General features: G+C 44.8%; 1 protein-coding gene across 3 annotated transcripts in view; it reads left to right on the forward strand.

Moving 5' to 3' along the window:
• WDR59 (WD repeat domain 59) overlaps positions 1-20,764 on the forward strand; it is a 49,396-nt gene that overhangs the window by 3,601 nt on the left and 25,031 nt on the right. For all 3 annotated transcript variants that reach the window (XM_053952391.1, XM_053952392.1, XM_053952393.1), the window contains exons 2-13: positions 1,017-1,066; positions 2,553-2,688; positions 5,796-5,881; positions 6,784-6,864; positions 8,919-8,956; positions 10,924-11,012; positions 11,456-11,572; positions 12,536-12,613; positions 13,347-13,503; positions 15,195-15,274; positions 17,421-17,553; positions 20,586-20,710. In XM_053952391.1, the coding sequence (XP_053808366.1) occupies positions 1,017-1,066; positions 2,553-2,688; positions 5,796-5,881; positions 6,784-6,864; positions 8,919-8,956; positions 10,924-11,012; positions 11,456-11,572; positions 12,536-12,613; positions 13,347-13,503; positions 15,195-15,274; positions 17,421-17,553; positions 20,586-20,710 (1,170 nt within the window). The remainder of the gene's footprint in view (positions 1-1,016; positions 1,067-2,552; positions 2,689-5,795; positions 5,882-6,783; positions 6,865-8,918; positions 8,957-10,923; positions 11,013-11,455; positions 11,573-12,535; positions 12,614-13,346; positions 13,504-15,194; positions 15,275-17,420; positions 17,554-20,585; positions 20,711-20,764) is intronic.

The raw sequence follows: 20,764 nt of genomic DNA on the forward strand, positions 1-20,764 counted from the left end.
GTTTGCCATATGGTCTCTAGAGAAGAATGGTGATGCTGTTTTTCCCTCACTTGGGGTATTTGCAAGGAAGGCATGGGCCCTGGCTGAAAAAGCTCAGAATTTGTGATGGATCTGTCAGGTCTGACTGAAATGGAGTGGTATTTCTGTGTTGTCTGTCAGGTTTTTGTGATGCTTGTAAGTAGTAACTGTGGGACATCCTGAAGTCTTGTAACATCCATGCTGAGAGCACTTAAAATCCTGAACAGCAGCAGAAGATACATCCTGAGCCTTCAGAGAGGTGGCTTTGAAGATGACAGCAGTTAGTGTGAAGAATGTGGGGCATATTTTGATTTTTGTACTGTGAATGCTCAAAACTCTATTGAAGTCATATCTGTGTTTATGGGCTGAACTGTTCGGCTTTCCAAGTAAAATCTTCCTCTATTCTCTTGGTATTTAAACAAGATGATCAGCCAGTTCATTCTGCACAGAAGGAGGGGGAGACAATATCCAAACAGTCCTTTTTAATTTATTTTTTTCCTAATGGCCTTTAAGTTACCTCATAGCCTTCTTTACAAGCAATGCCAAGTAAATTCTGATGCCTCTTGGCCATCTCTCATTTTTAATTTTTGGAAACCAGCCATACACAAATGGTTGCACTTCTGTCTCCCAGTATATATATAATGAAATCTGTCCCTGCAATGAAAGAGACTGAGAAAGTTCCTGAGCAGGAGCAGAGGCTGATTAATACAGATTATTAGAGATTGCTGATTGAAAGGCTGCAGCTGTGATTGCCATGGCAGGGAGAAGGGAGTCTTAGTGCTCATAATGTTGTCTGCCAGGTTTTGTTTTCAGTTTATGCTAACAGAGATGTTTCTGTGTGCTGTCCTGCATCCCAGAATCAACCACCACACCCGTTGCCCCTCTGTGCTGCTTTAAGGGATGTTACTTTCCTGAACTCCTCCCTAGAGCCATATGTTTGAGTGAGCAGCTGATGTGACAGGTATTATTTAATTTTGTTCTGTGTTTCTCTTTAACAGGCGACTGCAATGTCAGTGGATTGCCTGGGACAGCGCGCTGTGCTCTCAGGGTGAGTGTGACAGTCCCCGTTGGAAGTGTGACAGTCATTTCCACAAGCCAGACCAGAAACCTTCAGGCTGACCTCAGCTGGAGGGTTGATGGATTGTTTCAGAAAGGTGCAGCTGAATTCTGTTCAAGGCTTAATGAAACTGATTCTGGGTCATGTTCCCAATGGGATACAGATTGGAGAGACAGCAACAAGAGCATGATAAAATACTGGTGTGGCTTTCCTGGCAAATTCCTTCCCAAATCCCCATATGGGAGATGGAGCATCATGAAGTACTATTTGGATTGTCTTGAAATACAGATTAGATTATTTCCTAACAAAATTTGTCTCAAATATTCCCATGGGGCTCTCTGACCTGCTTCTCTGCTGCTTCAGTGTGGGATGATACTTACAAACACAGTAGGTGCCACGGACTTCCAAGTTGCCCAAGTTTCTGGGAGAGCTTGGTCTTACGTATCCACCTCCAGAGCAAGTCTTCAACCAGCTCAGCAGTGCCTTTCCAGCTTGTGCTTTTCAGTACTAACAGCTATTCCTGTCCCCCTGTCAGTGACACAATTGACACACCAATTTTAGGGTGTTCATTTCAGAATCTTGTGAGTATAGCTGATCTTTGGTCAGCCTTCAAGGAACCGAATCCTTTGGTACAGGTCGAAGCGGTGCTCGCTTCCATGTAAACCCTTAGTCTGGCAGTGCTGTACAGGAATAACAGGAGGAATGGCCAGTGCTCAGAGTAGCTGTATGGTCACTTTGCAGCTGAGAGGTGATCCTCATGTGGGTAATTATGTAAGATTCATTATGTTTTGATGCTGGTCCTCCATAGGGTTCAGCTGGCTCACAATTTGCCATCACGCAGAATTATTTCTGCTGCAAATAGAGTTAGCTCAGGTAAGTAATGGAACCAAATCCGTGCAGGACTGTGTCCACCCACGTTAACAAGCTGCTGCAGCTGAGCATAAGCTCTTTGCAGGTGTTTTTGTACTGTTGGTGGAACCAAGCCCTCAGACTGGTGTGGAAAGAAGCACCCACGTAGAATCATCTTTGTCAAGGCTCATTAACTCTTGCTCAGAGCAACCTATCCAGGCTGAAGCTGTTGCATTTCACTCCCAGGCATGTGCCACTTAGGCTCTGCTGCTGCAGAGTTAGGCCTGCAAAGCCTATTTGAATGTGTTTGAACCATTTTCCAGCACTTCCTTTGGTATCCAAGTTATCTGGGTTTTTCTGTGGTGTAAGTTATCTATAACATTTGCAGATCCTGTTTACTTTCAAGTGTATCTTGTCTTTGTTGGGGGGTTGTGGGTTTTTTTTTAAGTAAAGCTTGAAGTATGTAGTGAAATGTAGGATTTTCAGGAATAGTGTTTTCACTTGTCTCATGAAATGCTTCTCTTTTGGTTCTTGTGCCTCTAGACACAAGGCTGTGAGCTCCATGTGAGCTTGGGGTTTTGAGATCAGTCCTGTGAGACTCAGCCCCTTTGTGTCTTGTGTCTTGCAGCCGCCGTTTCCTCTACATCGTCAACCTGGATGCACCAAACGAGGGTCACCGGAAGATCTCCCGGCAGAGCAAGTGGGACATTGGGGCGGTGCAGTGGAACCCCCACGACAGCTACGCCTACTACTTTGCAGCTTCGGTAAGTTCACTCGTTTAAAAGCTGTAACTCATCGTCTTCCCTGGTCTTTCTTTCATGGGAGAGCCTCTGCAGAGCTGGAAGGCTGTGTGGAGCTGGCACAGACTTGCTTCTGCAAGTCACATTGCAAGATCAAGGCCTAACTCTGATTTACTGCCAGCAAGGTGTTCTGCTGGATGGCTCTCACTTATTGGCCAGTCAGGGTTGAATCTAGTTTTGCTTGCTTGTCATTTACAAAACACTTTGCCAAATAAATCAAGCATCCACGTGGTTCTTTTCTGGAGGGAACTGCTCTCTTTCTGATTTCTAGTTTGAGATTTGTGCACTTCTTGAATTTCTTGCTCTGTGCTGTTTTGTTTTCACCTCCCTACCTTGCTGCTCAGCTGTGGTGCACCAGGCAGTCTGTAAATAGCACAGGTCAATACTGGCTTGTAGCTTGGGGTTTGCAGCTGGGTGTGGACTTGTATCAGTGAGGAGTTCCATGAAGCAGTGGGTTGGGCTGAAGAAGCAGTAATGGCTGTGTGAGACCAAGTGCAGTTTTCAGCTCTGCTCTGTACTTGGTCTGTCATGCTCTGCAGCTTGTTCACCCAGGGCCTGAGCTCTGCTATCACCCACAGCACTGTGGCAACTGGCACCAGCCAGGTGCAGACTGTTTCCAGAGTGAGCTGCCTTTTCTGCTGTGTTGTATGCTTGTATAGCCTGAGAGTCCTGGACTAGCTAAGGATGGAGAAATCTCTCCATCTGTTCTTTTGAGAAAACACCTAGTTGAAGGTGATTTCTTAGGATTTTTGTTCCTTTTGCTTCCTGGATTTGCTATGTTTTTAATTAAAGGCAATTTTAAAAGTGGACTGGTGCTGTCAGCTGGGAGCATTCCCCAGCCTCTTTCCAGCTCTGGCACGACTGATGTCTTAAGGGTGCCTTCAGCAGCAGTCTGCTTCTGAGCAGAGAGTTAGTAAAACTGGCAAAAAGTTGTCCTTCAGTGCCACTTCTGGGTAGGGTCTGTAGAAACCAAAACCAAGTAAGGAAATGCACAGGGCAGGCCACAAGTGGAGCAGGAAAGCCTCCTTTCAAACACACTCTGAAGACAATATCCAGTGATGAGTTCATGCTGATCTGAGCAGGACCCTGCTGCAAAGGGGAGCTGTGCCCATCTCGCCCATCTGAGCACTCCTGCTTCTTGCTGCTCTGAGTGGATACAGGAACCCATCTTGTTCCAGACTGAAACCCAGTGTAGCTGGCATCAAACCTTGCTGCTTCTATTTATAAATAAAGATACAATGATGCTCTGGGGACCTGAACATAGTTACTGACACACACTGGTTGAGGAATCCCTAAAATGAGATCAGGCAGCTTTTTCAGTTTGGGTCAAAAATACCACCTTTCAAGCCATTTCACTGTTTTGTAAACAGCCCAAGGGTCTTATCCTTCTGCATCCCTGTGGAAAGAAAAGGGATGTAAAAGGCTGCCATCCTGTCTGCCAGCAGCATCATCTGTTAATTGGAAGTGGTACAGGCAGAGAGGAATCTGTCCTTGCGTTTAGCTTCTTTCCAGAAGAGCTGGAGCAAGTTCTTTTGCTGTGCTTGCCTGTATCTGCCCTCTGGCTCAAGCATGTTTTTGGGGACTCCTAAGCATTGTTTCAGAAATGGTGTTGTTTTCAATCCTAGATCCTTGTTTTTTCTTTTGTGTGGCCACAGAGTCTTGAACAAGAGGGTGATGAAATTGTTGGAAGTGAATACTGATACTTAATGAAAATCACAGTTTTTTAGAAAATGCTCCTGTTGGGAGAAGCAATCTCTCTGGTGATCATTATTTTGTGTCTTGTCTCTGGAGTCCTGGGTAAATCCCATTGGGTAATTTCACTCTACCCCTTAAATACTTCTGTCAATGGGAAACATGCAAAGAGTTTTTACTTGCCCTAAGCTCTTGTGCAACCCTGCTGTGAGCAGTTAGAGAAATGTCATATATCATTGCTGAGCTGGGATGAGACCTTTCATTTCAAAGAAAGCTCTAATGTTTTATCTATCTGCAAGTTGAAATTCACATGAAGCAGCTTTGGGATAGGAAGAAAATCCACCACCACAAAAAAAAAAAAAAAAAACCTGCCACAAAAATTGTAATGTAACAGTTGGACTCAGTGCTTTTAGAGGTCTTTTCCAACCTCAACAACTGTGTGTTTCTATGAAGTCTCTTATCTTTTTCCTCATCTACCTAAAAGTCTGAAAACAAGGGGCTAATGAAAATAACATTTTAAGGTCATGTTCTTTCAGGTTTTGCAATATCTGCATGAATTTCCAGTCATGATCCACTGTGCTTGGCACTCTGCATGCACCCACAAAAGCAATTCCAGCCCCAGAAAGATTAGACTTGGCCTGGCCTGAAGTGAACCTTGATTGAGACAGAACATGAATTTACAGCACAATAACTAGTTTCAAGTAACTTTGCATGTGGCTGCATTTGGGCAATGATTTATTCCTGGAATGAGTGAAGGAACCCTGAGTAATGTTGTCATTGATACTGGTTTGCCATTGTTTTCTACAGCTAGTGATAAACACTTAAAGCTTTTCTCCTGGGCTGGCAAGGATTGGGGGAGTACCCTTGAGGAGGTGTCCTTGAAGCCATTAGACTGTATTGTTTGTGTTTGGCAATGGCCCTGATTATCCCAGAAGGGAACTGAGAGAGAGCTGAGGACGACCAGTGGTAATCCATCATCCCCCTCACCAAAACCTCCACTTGTGAGTTTAACAGACTGGCAGGGTATTCCTGCAGAGAGAATTTGTCTGCCTGTTGCCCGCAGTTACAGCATGTTGTTTGGAAATAAAGACCCTGAGAACATAATTTCATGGAAAGATTTTGCAATGTGGGATTTTTTTGTCCCTTTCTAGTTTATCTCAAGTTTTAAGTGGGTGTAATTAAAGTGTAAGCTTTTGAAAGTCCTTGCAGCCTGTATTTCATCTTTGCTCTCCTGCTTTGGGCAAGGACTTAGCTAATCACAGCATGACTCATTGTTAACTGAGGCTGTTCAAAGTGAAGGGAACCTGGTCCTAACACACAGATCTGTATCCTGCCTTGTTGGCCTGAGACTGTCTCTCCTTTCTTCCATCTAATTGCAGAGCAATCAGCGCGTTGACCTGTATAAGTGGAAGGAAGGTAATGGGGAAGTTTGCACATCTCTGCAAGGACACACACGTGTGATCAGGTGAAGAACAAACAATGCTGTGGTCTGCTGAGTAGAAAATAATGCATTGTTTCATAGAAGCTGAATGTTTTGGTCCTAGCCCCACTCAGGCTGGCTCTGCTCTGAGGCTGTTTTTACTCACTTCTCTGGACTGGACTGCCTTCCCATTTGGTGATGATGTCGTGTGTGAAGTGGGTCACCCTCTCGTGGCTCCCCCAATTTATCAAATTAGCCCTTGATGTCTCGAATGTCATTGCCTTAGACTGCTGTCCTTGTAAAGAGCAGCAGCCATCATCTGGGAAACAGCATGTTTATTAAATTGAATCCCAGCTGTGTTTCTGTGTGATAGCAGCTTAATTAAGGCAGGTAATCCCAAAGACCAAGTTTAGAGAATGTTACAGTGGTGCAGAGGAGATTTTTGCCTCTTGTTTTAAGGTCGCATTTCAATGCTGGGTTGGAAATGCAGTTGAGGGACTGCTTTTACTCAAGCTCCTGACTGTGGGAAGTATTTGCAGCCCTTGAAACGACAGTTGTTTGGGCTGACTGGAGGCTGTTTATGTCCCAGATGCACTTGGTGTTCCCAACAGGGAGGCATCCCAGAGTGAGGGGTTGATGCCAAGGATATGTGGTTACTGAAAACTCTTTGAGACAGTGTCCCTTTGCCTGGAGGGGAAAGAGCACACACACAGTAGCTGTAAAGTTCAGGACTAGGAGGATGCTTCACTGGAATTTACTTAGAAGCATTTCATTGCTTCTTGGAATTTACTTAGAGAAATTATTAAGATCTTGCTTTTTACTTTAAAAGTTTCAGTAGATGTCATGAAGTTGCTGTGAATTTGTTGGAGAATGTACTGGCAGCTTGTGAAAAGTTGATGCAACATCTGTGTGCTTTTCTTTACTCATCTATGATTTTGCATTTGCAGTGACCTGGACTGGGCAGTGTTTGAGCCAGACCTACTGGTCACCAGTTCTGTGGACACATACATCTATATCTGGGACATCAAGTAAGAATCAGTATGTTTCTGCATTTTGGGGAAATCACTAGGGCTCTTTTCTGTAATTATCAGCTTGCAGGGCAAAGCATGCCCTGATGGCTGCTGCTCTTTAGCTGTGCTTCCAGGGCCTTCAGCTATTTCCCATTGTCTCCAAGATGACTTCTGCTCCCCTATTTTCAGGCTAGTTCCAAGTCAGTGATGGGCAGTAGAGTGGTACAGTTAAGATTTAACTGTCTGGCTTCACTCCCTGCCCACTTCAGATATTTCACTGGGGGCTTTTCCTGGAGCCCAAGGTTGCTCCTCAACCTGCTGTGGTTAATATTAGCTCAGTTAATGAGCACCATTTCATGATACTATAGCCATTTTCTACTAAATTCGTTTATTGTTGCTGGTTCTCTCTCAGCGGTGGGAAGACTGACAATGGTATTCAGGAAGGTTTTCCTGTTTGTACTTTTCCTTGCTTCCTGGTGTTGCTTTCTGCTATGAGTATTTTCAGGGTAGCAGATATTTCCAACTATACGTCCAAATTTAAGCTGCAGATTTTACACCTGAGAAGCAAGGAGCTGGTACTGGGACTGCTGGGTTCTTTTGCTAGTTGTACAGCTCTTTATGACCCCCCAGCAAATCACATTGTTCCTCTCTGCCTCCCTTGCTCAGTTATAATAGGAGGATAATTATATAACCCCACTGCACCAGGCTACCCGGAGGCTTGCTTAGTTCCTATGAACAAGCACTTAGATCCTTGCTTAAATGGTGCTTGAGAATGACAATGTATTATTAATGTGTAATTAAAAGACATAGAGATACAATAACTGCCGGTTGTTTTCCTGTGATACTATCTTAATGCCAAGAAGAAAAAATAGAGATGTCTGAAGGTTGTTATCAGAACTCCTCCTTTAACTCTATTGTGCCCTTCCATTGTTTTGTGTCTGCCTGTATCACTTGCCCAGAACTGCTTCCTTAGGCAGTCTCTGAAAGCCTCTACATCCCATTTGTGCTGGGAAATGCTCTGAGCTTGCTGTGGCACAGGTGCTGGTGCTGCTGGCCTCCAGCAAATTAACATCCTGCTGAAGTGACTGTCTCTAATGACACCCTAAGGAGGTAGCCCTGCAGTAAGGGCAGCTGGAAATTCCCCACTTAATTTTTCATACAATATAACTTTTTGATTAGGCAGAAATTCTTGGAGGGAGAGGTGCAGTCCATTCCAGAAAATGTTCTGCTTTTCAGCAAACAGAAAAAGCTGAAGACGATATTCCTTATTTTCACTGTCACTTTTCATGAAAGAGCAGGTGAAATCCTGTGGAGCAAGGAAGTAAATTATTGCCTTGATCTATGCCCTGGCTGCTAGGAGATGTCATGGTGCCACACTGGTTTCTGCCGCTGCAGAATTTGGTTTGTAGACAGACAGAATTTAGTCTGCACACAGCTGGGCTGATTTTCTACTAATTTTGTTATTATATGCTAGACATGAAGTTTTTGCTGTGTAGTAACTAATCCATCTGCTTTGAATCAGGATCTGCAAAGGCTTCACAAATACATCCAAGTGGCTTTTGTTGAGTGCTTCCAGAGCTCTGTTTGTTCCTTTAATCCTCCTTGGAAAGGTTGTTTTGGTGCTTCCCACAGGAACAATTCGTGAGCGCTGTTTCCTTGCTTACCCAGTTGCAATATGCCACACTTTGTGTATGTTTCTCCTCCCTCTAGTCCAGTCCAGCTCTATCCTCTGTCCTAAACTTCTTGCTGCGTGTGCTGACAAGACAGGATTGTAGAATGGATTGGGTTAGAATGGACCTTAAAAATCTAGTTCCATCCCTCTGCCAAGTGCAGGTACACCTTCCGGTAGACCAGGTTGCTCCAAGACCCATCCAGCCTGGCCTTGAATACTTCCAGGACGGTTGTTGTCCTCCAGTGCTCACCCTTATTGCATTTAATGCTGGTGTATTTTGGTGAGCAGAAGGTACGTTAGGTCCCAAGGCAGCAATAACGTTAGTGCTGGAATAGCAGGGAGCTCGCTGGGAAGGCTGGACTATGCTGTGTGTACTTACAGTGGCCACATTGTATTTCAGAGACACCAGGAAGCCCACGGTCTCACTCTCTGCAGTTGGTAAGTCTGATGTGTGTGATGTAGGCATTAAACAGCATTATTGTTGCATGCCCCTACCATTATTCCTCCCTCCCTTCATGCTCCAAGGCCAGGCCTGGCAAAGTGCAGGAGTGCCACCATGTGCGATTGTCCCATGGAGTGTCACCATGTTGTGATTCTGTAGGAGCAGCCTGAGAGGCTCCAGATCACTCCTGTTAGAGAAGCAGAATTCAGAAGAGATGTGGAGCCCCTTGAGGTTCCCAGTCATGGAGGGCAGTTATGGTACTTGGAATTGCTGCCCTGACATTAGTGAATGGCCACATGGAGCTTCCTCCCTGCTTAACCACCTTGCTGCACTGCTTGTCCTGGGTTGCCTGTCTGTAATCTTCTCACGTCCTGTTATGTTTGATTGAATCAGATGAGGAACTAAACCATACCCCAAGCAGCTCTCTGTGCCAGCCTGTCCCCTCACTCACTCAGGGTTGGATATAGTAGCTGGCTGTATCTGCTTCCCTGGGGCACCTGCAACATGCAGGGAGCACACAAGGTGCTGTCTTTGGGCTGTGCTTTCTCTGGAAAGGCTCTTGTCCTGGCTGCTGGCAAGGTGTGTGTCCAGCCCCTGCAATACCACCAGCTGGCAGGTGCTGTGTGTCTGTCCTCACTGGCTGGAGCTGGGACTGGGCATGGATGATGAGCAAAACGTCCTTTCCCTGAGTTACTGTCCCCAGTACTGGAGCAATCCTCACAATGTGTAGCTCTCATGCTCTGCTGCTTACATCTCCTTGAGCTACACATCTGCAGCAGCTCCCATTCTCCTCCCAGCCAGCAAACCTCTCTGTCACAGAAATGCAAAAAACCTTACTGAGTCAGAGAGAAGCAGTGGTCAGTTCTGGTGTCTGGGGTGAGGTTTCACGGCTGAGCCAGCCCAGCAGCCTGCTCCCCAGAAAGCTTCTTTGCTTCCTTCCTTCCTTCTGTGCCTGCTGCTGTTAAATGCTGGTCCAGACATTTGTGTACCCTTCAGTGAGTGGATCAAATCAATCAACTGGCAGTCTATTTGCAGCTTTTTATCCCCCAGAATAGCTTTTTGCCGGGTTGTCAGGATGAATCTGCACACCATGCAGCAGGAGGTGGGTAGTGGAGGTGGGGAATAGCAGCAGGCTGAGATCTGTTTAGCTTTCTCATGGATCTCACCTTTCTGATAGCTCAAAAGGTTTGAAAATACTGGCAGAATAAGGATGAACAGATGCATTATGCTTACAATACCTGAACAATCCACATTAACTGAAGCTGTGCTTTGATTCTATTAAAGCCATTCTATTAAATAACCACCCATCATCTGATTTGATTGAGTCCCTCATGATACCACATATAAGTCATATCTGGACCATCATCCAGTTTCTTTACACTGTCATTGGTGTCTGACTTCTGAGGTATATTTTGACAGATAGACCTTCTGGTCCACCCAGTGAGTCCACCTCCAGCTGGCCACACCCAAGGTCACCTGCACTGCAGCCTTCTCCTACACCTGTATTTTAATCATAGATCAATAGCACTAGTTGCCTGTGTAGCAGCTAATAGTATGGGGGATGGCGAGGAGATGAAACAGGCCCTAAGCACCTAGAAGTAACTCGAATAAAAAGAGAGGGGATTTGGGAAGGAGGTGATGAACCTACATTTGTGGTCTGGAGGAAGTTCTTCCATCTGAGCTAATGGACATGAGTATTCTAATCAGGTACAGCCCCTGGCTAGAAGATGTGATAGAGATTTCTAGGCTTGCAACTGGAACGCTTTGCTGTCCTGAGGATACAAGTGATACACTGAGGAACCAGGAGTTAATAATTTTCATGCCATCCTTCATGCTGGCTTCTGGGATGTCCTTTCTCTGAACTGCTTTTCCTGGGCTAAGAGGAGCTCTAGGCCCAGGCAGTGGGACTACTGTGCTATTTTCTCTTTATTTGCTTGTTTTGGCCTGCTGTGTTTTGCTGCAGCTGGAGCTTCCCAGGTGAAATGGAACAAGAAAAATGCCAACTGTTTAGCAACAAGCCACGATGGGGATGTCCGAATATGGGACAAAAGGGTAAGCTGAGGGATTTTTGAGCAGTCTGTACATATTCCTCTGGTGACAGATAAATACTGAGGAAATGTACTGCTTTATCCCAGATCTCTCTTGTGGGTCAGTTTAAACTAGAGAGAATTGGGAGTCCAAGAGCCTGAAGAGAGTATGTAGTTAACCTCCCTCCTCAGAGACTGTACCCATTACCATTTTCCTTTTGATCTCATAGTACTTAACTGTTGAACTGAGTATAAAGTATGGTTAGGGCTGCACTTGGTGACTGGAATATGCCATACCTTCACAGGGTTTTTTCTTCAGCTACTTCTGCTGAGCTATTTGCCATTCCCCAGCAGGGGTGGTTGTTCTAACTGGTTGTTCTTGCCCTGGTTAAAGTCTCTTTTTATGTCAAAGAACAAGACCAAATTTCAGGTGTCCTATGCTGAGAAGGACAGTGTCTCTCCTTGCAGAAACCCAGCACTGCAGTGGAGTATTTGGCAGCTCATCTCTCCAAAATCCATGGTCTGGACTGGCATCCTGACAATGAGTATACACTGGCCACTTCCAGCCAGGACAACTCTGTCAGGGTAAGTGTTGTTTCTGCAGTTCCTGCTAGGGAGTAGGAAAGATGGTGGGGCAGATCCCCTTCTGCTGCTGCTGAAGTTTTGGGAAGTGATTTACCGTTGACAAGATCTGGATCTTTATTGTTTAGTTTCTGGCCACCTGGTGTGTTGAGCCAGGACTGCACTTTCAGAACAGGCAGAGATGTCATTGAAGAATGGATGCACATACATTTGCCACATATCTGTGGAGATTAGGGCAGTATTGAAGCTGAAAACAACTGTCTCTGCCTGTTGCTTGCCAGAAAGGAACAGACCACACATGCCAGAAGTGCCTTTTTCCAGAAGTGCATGTTGCCAGCCTCAGGCTGATAATAGCAACTTGAGGGGAGACATACTTCAGCCCTTGGAGTTTCCAAACTCATGTTGAACAGGATTATCAATAAGAGACTGCCTGCAAGCACTGCTGTGCAGGGCCTCTTACTTGGGGGGAAATAGTGTTCTTTGTATGCCAGCCAAATGGAGTTCATTCACATTGAGCTTAGCTCTGAGGCAAACGCAATTGATGTGTATTCTAGCAAAGCAAAAGGTTAGATTCTTCATTAGAAAATTAGCAGTAACAGCAGGGTAGGCTTGCCTCCAGCCTGGACTGGCACGTTGGCTGGCAGCCTGCAGAGTACCTTGTAGCTCTGAAAGCCCAAGCAGGCTGCCTGTCTCCCTGCTCTAATTACTCAAGCTATGATCACTGTGAATATGACCCCAAGTCACTCATTTTCTAAGGGATGCTGCCAGATGCTGATAGCTTAGTATTTGTCCTTTGGGGCAGTCTCTGCTGTTAATGAATGGGATTACTAATGATGCTGTGGGCACCCTGGCATGCTGTTTGGTCTGTTCTATCTGCAAGCCACATGGAAAACTACAGCCTGAAAGTATAGCCAGCTGACTCCTGCCTTTGCTTGCCTTTCTCTTGGTTTGTTTTTTTTTTTCAAGTTCTGGGATTACCGTCAGCCTCGGAAATACCTCAGTATCCTTCCCTGCCAGGTTCCCGTCTGGAAGGCAAGATACACGGTCAGTGAGAAACTCCCACCAGTTCCACTTGTGCTCTGAAAAGAATGCACAAAGAGACATTAAATAAACAACTGCCATAGGGTTTCTCACCAGTTCTACTTGTGGACATTATTAAGTTGATTCTAAAAATCCTTCTTGGTGCCTATAAGGCATAGAAAAGCAGCATCCACAATGGGGGCATTCAGGAGAAGGAGTGAGCAAGCACCCACCCAAGTGAAGCTAAGGCTCTTAATATCAGTCATAATCCCCAAGGATCTGAACATGGCCTCAAGATTCAAGCCAGTGCTGTGCCTTGAATCTTGATCCCCTTTCCCTGTCCAAACGGCGAGGGGTGTAGGGCTGTTTCCATGTTCCTCTGAGCACCATGGAGCTGCTGGGACTGAGCAGTTCTTGCAGCTCCAGGCAGATTGCAGTAAGGATTTCCAGTGAAAAGTCAGTGGTGAAATCCCTCCAGCCTCACAGATGAAAAGTGAGGAAGCAGCAGAAAGAAGTTACTCATCTTAAGTGAGCTGCATTGAGTATCTCAGTGTACTACATCTTATTCCTTGAAACACAGTGTTTTTGCACAGCAATTGCCTTGCACCTTCCCAGGTTTTGGCTTGGTTCTGTTTTGTGCTGAGCTCATTTAAAACCTTTGCATTTGTGTTGGTGGGAATAGGGGAAAATGAGAGTATAATAATAGCAGCATAGGAACATAACTCTGCTTGGCTAACTGGAAGTGTTTCTCCCTAAGCCTTTCAGCAATGGACTGGTGACAGTGATGGTCCCCCAGCTCCGTCGGGAAAACAGTCTCCTCCTCTGGAATGTCTTTGACCTGAACACGCCTGTCCACACTTTCGTAGGACATGATGATGTGGTGCTGGAGTTTCAGTGGAGGAAGCAGAAAGAAGGTGAGTTCAGGGTTGAATGTGCTGTCTTCTCTACACTGTGGCTGTCAGCTAACCAGGGGTGTGGAGACCTGGCTCCTGATTGCAATGCTGTTGCTTTTTGACTCTTGCCTTTCCTTGAAGTAGCTCCTGCCCACCTTCCTGCCCCCCACTGCCTCCCTCAAACTACAGCTATTCTGTACTGGTTTTATGACAGTGCTTACGGAAGCACTGCCTCGTTTCCATACTAATAAAGCAAATCTACCAAATGCTGAGTGGGTCATTGGTGACTTTCATTGCTTCCACTCTCCTGGGAGTCTCTTTTTAAATGACTCTTTCAGAATAAATTGTGCAAATTATTAGATAGGTGCATGAGTGCAGGCACTCTTTCCCTGCTCAGAGCTGCAGGCTAACCAGTTAACCCCTCTTATCATGGCCTGGATCAGCAGCCTCCAGCATATCCCAGACCACAGACCCAGCAAGCACACCTTATTTGTCTGCTGCAAGACAAGGGAGGAATAATGTGGGATAGGGAATCTGCTGTTAAGAGTTCAGTCCTGACTAAATTTTCTAGTGTAAGCAGCTAAGAATAGGAGATTCCATACCAGGGGTTTCATAACCACACAGAGCACAGCTTTGTTTCCAGCACCTCAGCTGCCACTGACAGAATGTGCATGCCTGGCTTTGGTGTCACTTGTGCTACAGCTTTGCAGTGCCGTGTGAAAGTGCTGGTCCAGGCCTTTCCCACCAGCTGCTGGGGCCATTCAGTTAAGTCACCTCCTTCTCCATGACTTGATTTTCCTCTCTCAAAAAGAGGAGAGCAATGGAGAGCTGTGCTAGGATCTGGAGACACAGGCTAAGATAGTTTTGTGAATGAACATTGAAGCAGGCTTGAGCTACAGTTGGTTGTCTTAGCTGCTTTAATAGCTGCTTTAGCTGCTTTAATAGATACATACTCAGGTTTGGACTTCTTGTTTGTCTCAAGCAACATCAATCAATCACACAAACATTCCAAGTCTGCTTCAGTGTGGAGACAACCAAGATAGCACAAATTTCCTTCCACAGAGTCTGTTGTGCTGTATTTAGACAGCCCCTGTGCCTCTGCAGAGGGGTGTAGGAAGCAGCTGTGCAGCAGCAAATTCTTAAGCATAGCAGCTGTTTGACAAGGGAAACTTAAAACTGTATCGCAAGACCTAAACATGGACATAAATAGGTCTGCGTACCTCTCCCTGTTGATAGATAGTATGTGGTCAACTCTTTCAGAAGCAAGAAGAGGAAGGGCAGAACCACCTTCTCATTGCTTAGAAATGTTTTAAAACATCTAACTCTTGAAAAAGATTTGATGAACTAAAAGATATTTTCACTTTACAGTTATAGTTGAGAAACATTTATTTTTACTATACTATTTCTTCTATTTAAATAAACATTGTTGTAGGTCTTGTTTATTCTGAAATTGTGTCACATTCTTTGTACTTGGTTCTTTTGGCTTGTACATCACAGCCTGTTTAGAGGTGTGGTAACTGTGGTGTGAGGAGGCACAAAGGCTAATGTACTTGGGTCAATTTGAAGCCGAAAAGGAAGTGCTCTGCCTTTCAGTTTAGTGCCTTATCCACTGGATGTGCCTGCTGGCTTGTTTGAATGTGTCTACACTGAACACAAGGCTGAGATAGTCTCTGTTTTCTGGTGGAGTCTCTAATTTTTTCTGTCCTCTTTAGGCTCTAAAGATTACCAGCTGGTTACGTGGTCCCGGGATCAGACCCTGCGCATGTGGCGGATTGACTCTCAGTTGCAGAGGGTACGTGAACACTCTGGTTCTTGAACCGTAGACACTTTTCTTACAGGCTGGATTCACCTCCCCTTCCTTGCACTTCCAGTTACTCCTCTGGTATCATAGAGCTGCAGACACAGAAGCCAGCTGCTGCTTCACTTTCCTCTTCAGCTCCAGCCCAAAAACATCCCCAAGGAGACCTGTGATGGATCTTTTTGAGCCTGCTTCTCAAAAGTTTCAGTGGCTGTGCAAGGCTGCTTTGTTGTCTAACATTAAGTGCAGAAGTTTGTTTGGAGAAGGTGGAGGGCAGTTACTGCCTGGATTGCCTCTAAAATGGCATGTCCATGGCTGCAAGACTGTATTTCTTGGTGGTTTAGGTGACAGGTAAATATAGGAATTGTGCCCTACTCTACCTCCTCTTGTGTCCATTGCCTCTAAGCCTGGGGTGCATGGCATGAGTATGTGGATCTGCAGCAGTTAAAGATTCTGATGCAATTACTAGAACAGCTGTGCTGGCTCATACCAGAGGTTCATATGGCTACAGTGGGCCACATGGCCCTGTCACATCTTCAGCTGATGTCTTGGGAGGGGATAAGAAGGAGGCAGGCAAGAAGTGCCTTTTTCTTAAATGCCCTGTCAGCCTCCTGCTGTTTGCAACTTAGAGGCTCATTGAGCCTGGCATCTTTGTATTTGATAGAGCTTGATGAATGTCACTTCCATAGATTTGGTCTTTTTTTTTCTTGGACCTGTGTAAATTTTTGTCACCTTAAACATCAAACAACAAGGAGTTCATGGCTTTTCTGCATGTTATGTGGAAAACCAGCTCATTTGTTTATTTTGCCACCTAATTTCATTCCATTGAAGATGAAAGGAGCCATATTCTCTGTGGTACTGATGATTCTGTAGGCCTCCATCATATCCTTCTCAGCCGCGTCCTTTTTCAAGTCAAAAGGTCTTGATTTAATCCATCCTTTGTACTAAAACTTTGATTGTCCTTTTGCCTTTCACGACCCTTTTTCAGTTCTAGTATATACCTTTGGGGATGGGGATCTGAGCTTTGTTCTTTCCAAAGAATTCTCAGTACTCAGTTTAGTTTGTAAATTGTTTGGCCTAATTCCATGAAATCATCAGCTTAGTCTTGCTTCTACATCTTATTCCCTCAGCTTGAACTTTCAGCTTGAAATTTTTCCTGATGTGTGTTGCTTTATATTTATCTGAGCCAAAGTTCATCTTTCATTTTTATGCAGTTGCTCTTGTAAGGTCCTTCAGTGATTGTTTGCTGTCAGCCACACTTGTTACTGCCCTGAAAAACTTGGGAGCATCAGCAAACCTGGTCATGTCACTATTCACCTCCTATTCCAGGTTTTTAATGAATATGTTGAGAAGCATGTGTCCCAGCACAGATCCTGCAGGAGTCCTGCAGGTCTGTAACAAACTTTCTCTATAAAAAATGACCCTTTACTCCTACCTGATATATTTGTGAACATTTGATTTCTTTCCTGTCTTTAAATCAATTGTTCATTCATGTTAGAGCCTTTATTTTTCCTCTACTGGCTCCCACTCTTTGTCCTCATCTTTGTCTGGATCAAACTACACACATGATGGCATGTTGCTGGTGACCAATGCTGTAATTTGCTACATCACACTGTTATCCTTTCTTTTCCCTTCATCTTCCCAGTTTTCTTGTGCTGAACTTCAAATCCAGGGTTTTATAGTCTCATTTTGATAGAGGACCTAGAATAGGACCCTATGTATATACCTGGGTCTCTAGATCCTACTGGAGTGTAAATATCAAATGCAGAAAGTGTGCTACTATTGAATTTGATCTAAAAAAATTAAACATGTTTTAACAAATTCAAGGACTTGAAGTAATATCAGTTTTAGTTTTGACTAAAGGTAAACCTCTATTTCTTAGACTGGCCCTGTCAATTAAGTGGCTTTTGAAGTGAGTGGGAGATTTGGCCAGGCTGTCTGAGGTGACAGAATTGAGGGTACTGGAAAATGAAAGATGACCTGTCTTTGTCACAGGAACAATGCAGTCTTAGTCATGACTGTTGTGTGGATAGACCCACCTTGCAAATCCATCTGTCTGGAGAAGTGAGTTGTTTAGTGGTGGCTCTTCCCACAACTTGGATTCTGTTGTGCAGCATGTGGGTGTGTTTGTTCTTTTCAGCTCTGTGCTAATGATATCCTGGATGGAGTTGAGGACCTCATTGATGGGATTTCTCATCTGCCAGAGCCAGACAAGACCCTTCACCCCCAGGACACGGAGCCCCAGCATAACTCTGGACATGGGGATGAGGAAGGTGAGAGAAGTGATGGTTTGTGGAACCTCAAACACCAGCATCTTTGGGTTGGGAAGAAGATATATCTTGGCATAAGAAAACATAGGCAAAGCACAACCTGCTGCTGCTTCAAAGGTTAATGGATTCCTCATCAGGGAGGAGGAAAAACACTAGGGGTTCCTCAGGATGGTCCTCCCAAGTTTTTTTGTCTTCTAACACAATGATTCTAGCTGTAAAATGAAGCTCTTCCTTGTAATGATTTTCATTTAATTGCATGCTCTTTAGGTTGTAGATGTGGCTTGTTGCCAAAAGTAAGGCAATCAGAAAGTAAATTCTCTCTTTTAAGAAGTTAGATTAGTTTAAGCCAAGAGATGAACCTTCAGAAGAGGGAGTGTGTGAGTAAGGCACTCTGACACAAGCTGCTTACATCACACCTGGTACCTAAACGTTTCTGCTGGGGTCACTGTGTAAACTGATCTAACAAGGAGGTGTTTGCTGGTGTCTTCACCAGAGGTAGATATGGAGACAGGTCATGAATTTTTGGTCATGTATTGATGGAAGGTGGCTGAAGGCTGACACAGCAGAGGGGGGAGGGATAGTATCTCTGGCTTCTGATATACTGAGGGTTGGATGGGAGACAATTGGACAGAAAGTATTTGTTTGTCCCTACAGAAAAGAAGGCGTGCAAGGAAGGAACATGAAGGAGGCTTAGTGTGGTTAAGGCTCTGGCTAGGTTAAACATTCAGGGTTAGTGTTTGAACAGTGTAAGTACAAGGAGAAGAGGTTATAGCATTACATGGTGATATGCATGGAAAAAAGGTATCTAAAGGGATTTGTACAGCTACACGGAGGAAGAAGAATTGGGTGCACCAATGCCTTTATGTCAGTTTGGGTTTAAATTCACAGCTCCTTTCAGTGTTGCAGCTATGCCACAATGGATCCCCATGTGATGGGTTTATGGGGAAGCAATTTGATTCTCCCTTTGGCTTGCCAATAAACTGCAGAAAAGGGAAGAAAGTGGTCTTTGAATAAAGGAGCAGTTGTGAGGTCCCTTAGTGAAAGCATCTCTTGCTCAGCAATTGCCAGTGAAGTTCCTCTCTGCCTTCTGTCATGTGTGGCAACAGAACAAGTTTCTGAAAGCCATCAGAACTTCTGTCAATGTCAGGGTTTTATAAGATGATAGAAAAAGCCCCAGATACCTGTGCTCCCCATGAGCAGTACTTCTCGGGCAGCACAACCTCTCTTGCTCCAGCTGGGAGCATTCTCATTCTGGCTGCCTGACCTCTCTTTTTTCTACAAGGGAGTTAACTCTTCCACTGTCCCTGATGACGCACATCCAAACATCCCATATAGTTTCTATGTGGGATGGTTTCCATGTGGTTTCTTCTTTGGTTCAGATTGTTACGGTTTTTCTCTTGGTCAAAGGGAATGAATATGGCTTTTCTGTAGCAGGGTAGATTTTGCTGCAAATAACACAACTGCAGGATTAACACACAAGCAAATCCCTAGGTAGGAATTTCAGTTCTTTCTAGCCAAAAAGCTATTGTGGACTGTTGATGTTTCACCCTGGGGGTGGCTACATTTCAGCTGCAGACAAAGCCTCCATGTTACATTAGTAAAGCACTTTGGGGGATCTTTTGAAGAGATCAGCGCTCTGCAGGTGAATGAGAGAGCCCCAGCTGTGCCTTCACTGCACAGCTCTTGCTGCTGCTTATAGAGGAGCTTTAGGAATCTGTACAAATGCGTGGCTTTGGAGGATTAAAAACTAATTGGAAGGGAATGGGAGGAGAAGACAAAGAGAGGGTACTGCCCATACTGGGAACCTCAGAGATGGCTTTTCAGTAAGCTATGTGGTGTCTTGAGCTAGAAATAATTATCTTCCCTGAGAGCCACTGATCTTCCTTTAATCTCCTTTTCAGCTCCCTTTTCTAGAATATATCTATGTGCTGTAATAGAATTGCAAACAAGAATGATTGGCTAAGCGTCCTACCTATCCAAATCCAGCAACCCATTGGGTAGTGGTAATACCAGATATTTGTCCCTGCACCAAAGTCAGTAACTTCTAGGTGAATGCCTGTAAAAGGTCAACTTCATGCATTTCTTTTCATTTTTTGTTTTTGCTGGGAGTAGTCTGTGCAACGTGATATTGCAAGCGTGGGAATGACAGCTGAAAAATCAGGACTTCCTTTCTGTCCTTGGAACCATCATAATAAAATATATTTGGCCTTCTTAAGAAGTGGTGCCACAGCAAAACACCCTTATGGAGCTACACAGCACGAAGCAAGGCAAAAGCCAGGCACAACTACAGGCAGAGACCAATTCTTCTGAAACTCAGTGAAGTTTGTTATCTTAACCTTAATTCTTTGTGTCCTGCAGCACTTGCCTGGCTGTTTAAATGTGTTCTGGCCTTCAGGGGTTATTGTCCTCCTAAAAACTGCTGGAACTGGAGAGTTAGACACAGTATTTTGATGAGTCTTTAAAGGCTGTTAAAGCACTAGATTGCTTTGCAACATTAAGTGCAAATGGCTGCTGCAAATGAATTAAGCTTCTATTAGGACCAGAAATACTCCCTGTTCTCTCCCAAAGCATTGTTATGCTTTGGAAGCTTTCCCTGAAAGTCAGGAATTGTAGGGTGTTAGTCCCAAAGACCAGAGCTCCTCCTGGAGACTGTTAGGGCTGCAGTTCTTTCCTGCTGAACTGAGATGCTCCAGTTCAGCTGACTGTGACTCTGGCAGTACTTTGTAGGGAGAAAAAAGGGTCTCACATGAGAAGAGAAGGACCATTTAGGACTGTACAGAGTACAGGCAGGTTCTGTACCCTTTCTGGGAACCCTGTGTGCAGACAGCTTTGGATTTTTGAAAAGAAGGGTCAGTAACTTGCCTCCAAACAGCAACTGAGACTCTCCAGCTGACAGGTCTTTGCCAGATAAAACTCATACCTCCATGTGTCAGAAAAGCAGAGGAAAGCCTGCTGTCCTGGCTGCCTTCTGACATCATGTGAAAAACTCTGCCTGTTATAGCTTGTCTCAACTTGTTTTCCATCTTTCCTGTCAGCCTTAAAAGAAGATTTCCTGAATGACCCCCTGGTGGGAAAGAAAACGGACCAACTGGGGCTGCCTCAAACACTGCAGCAGGAGTTTTCACTGATCAATGTGCAGATCCGAAATGTCAATGTGGAGGTACAGAGTTTCCTTTTGCTGGCTTGTTAGAAGAGGATGTGGGCAGGTTGGCTT

This window comes from Vidua chalybeata, chromosome 11 (assembly GCF_026979565.1).
Source record: "Vidua chalybeata isolate OUT-0048 chromosome 11, bVidCha1 merged haplotype, whole genome shotgun sequence".
Lineage (NCBI taxonomy): Eukaryota > Metazoa > Chordata > Aves > Passeriformes > Viduidae > Vidua > Vidua chalybeata.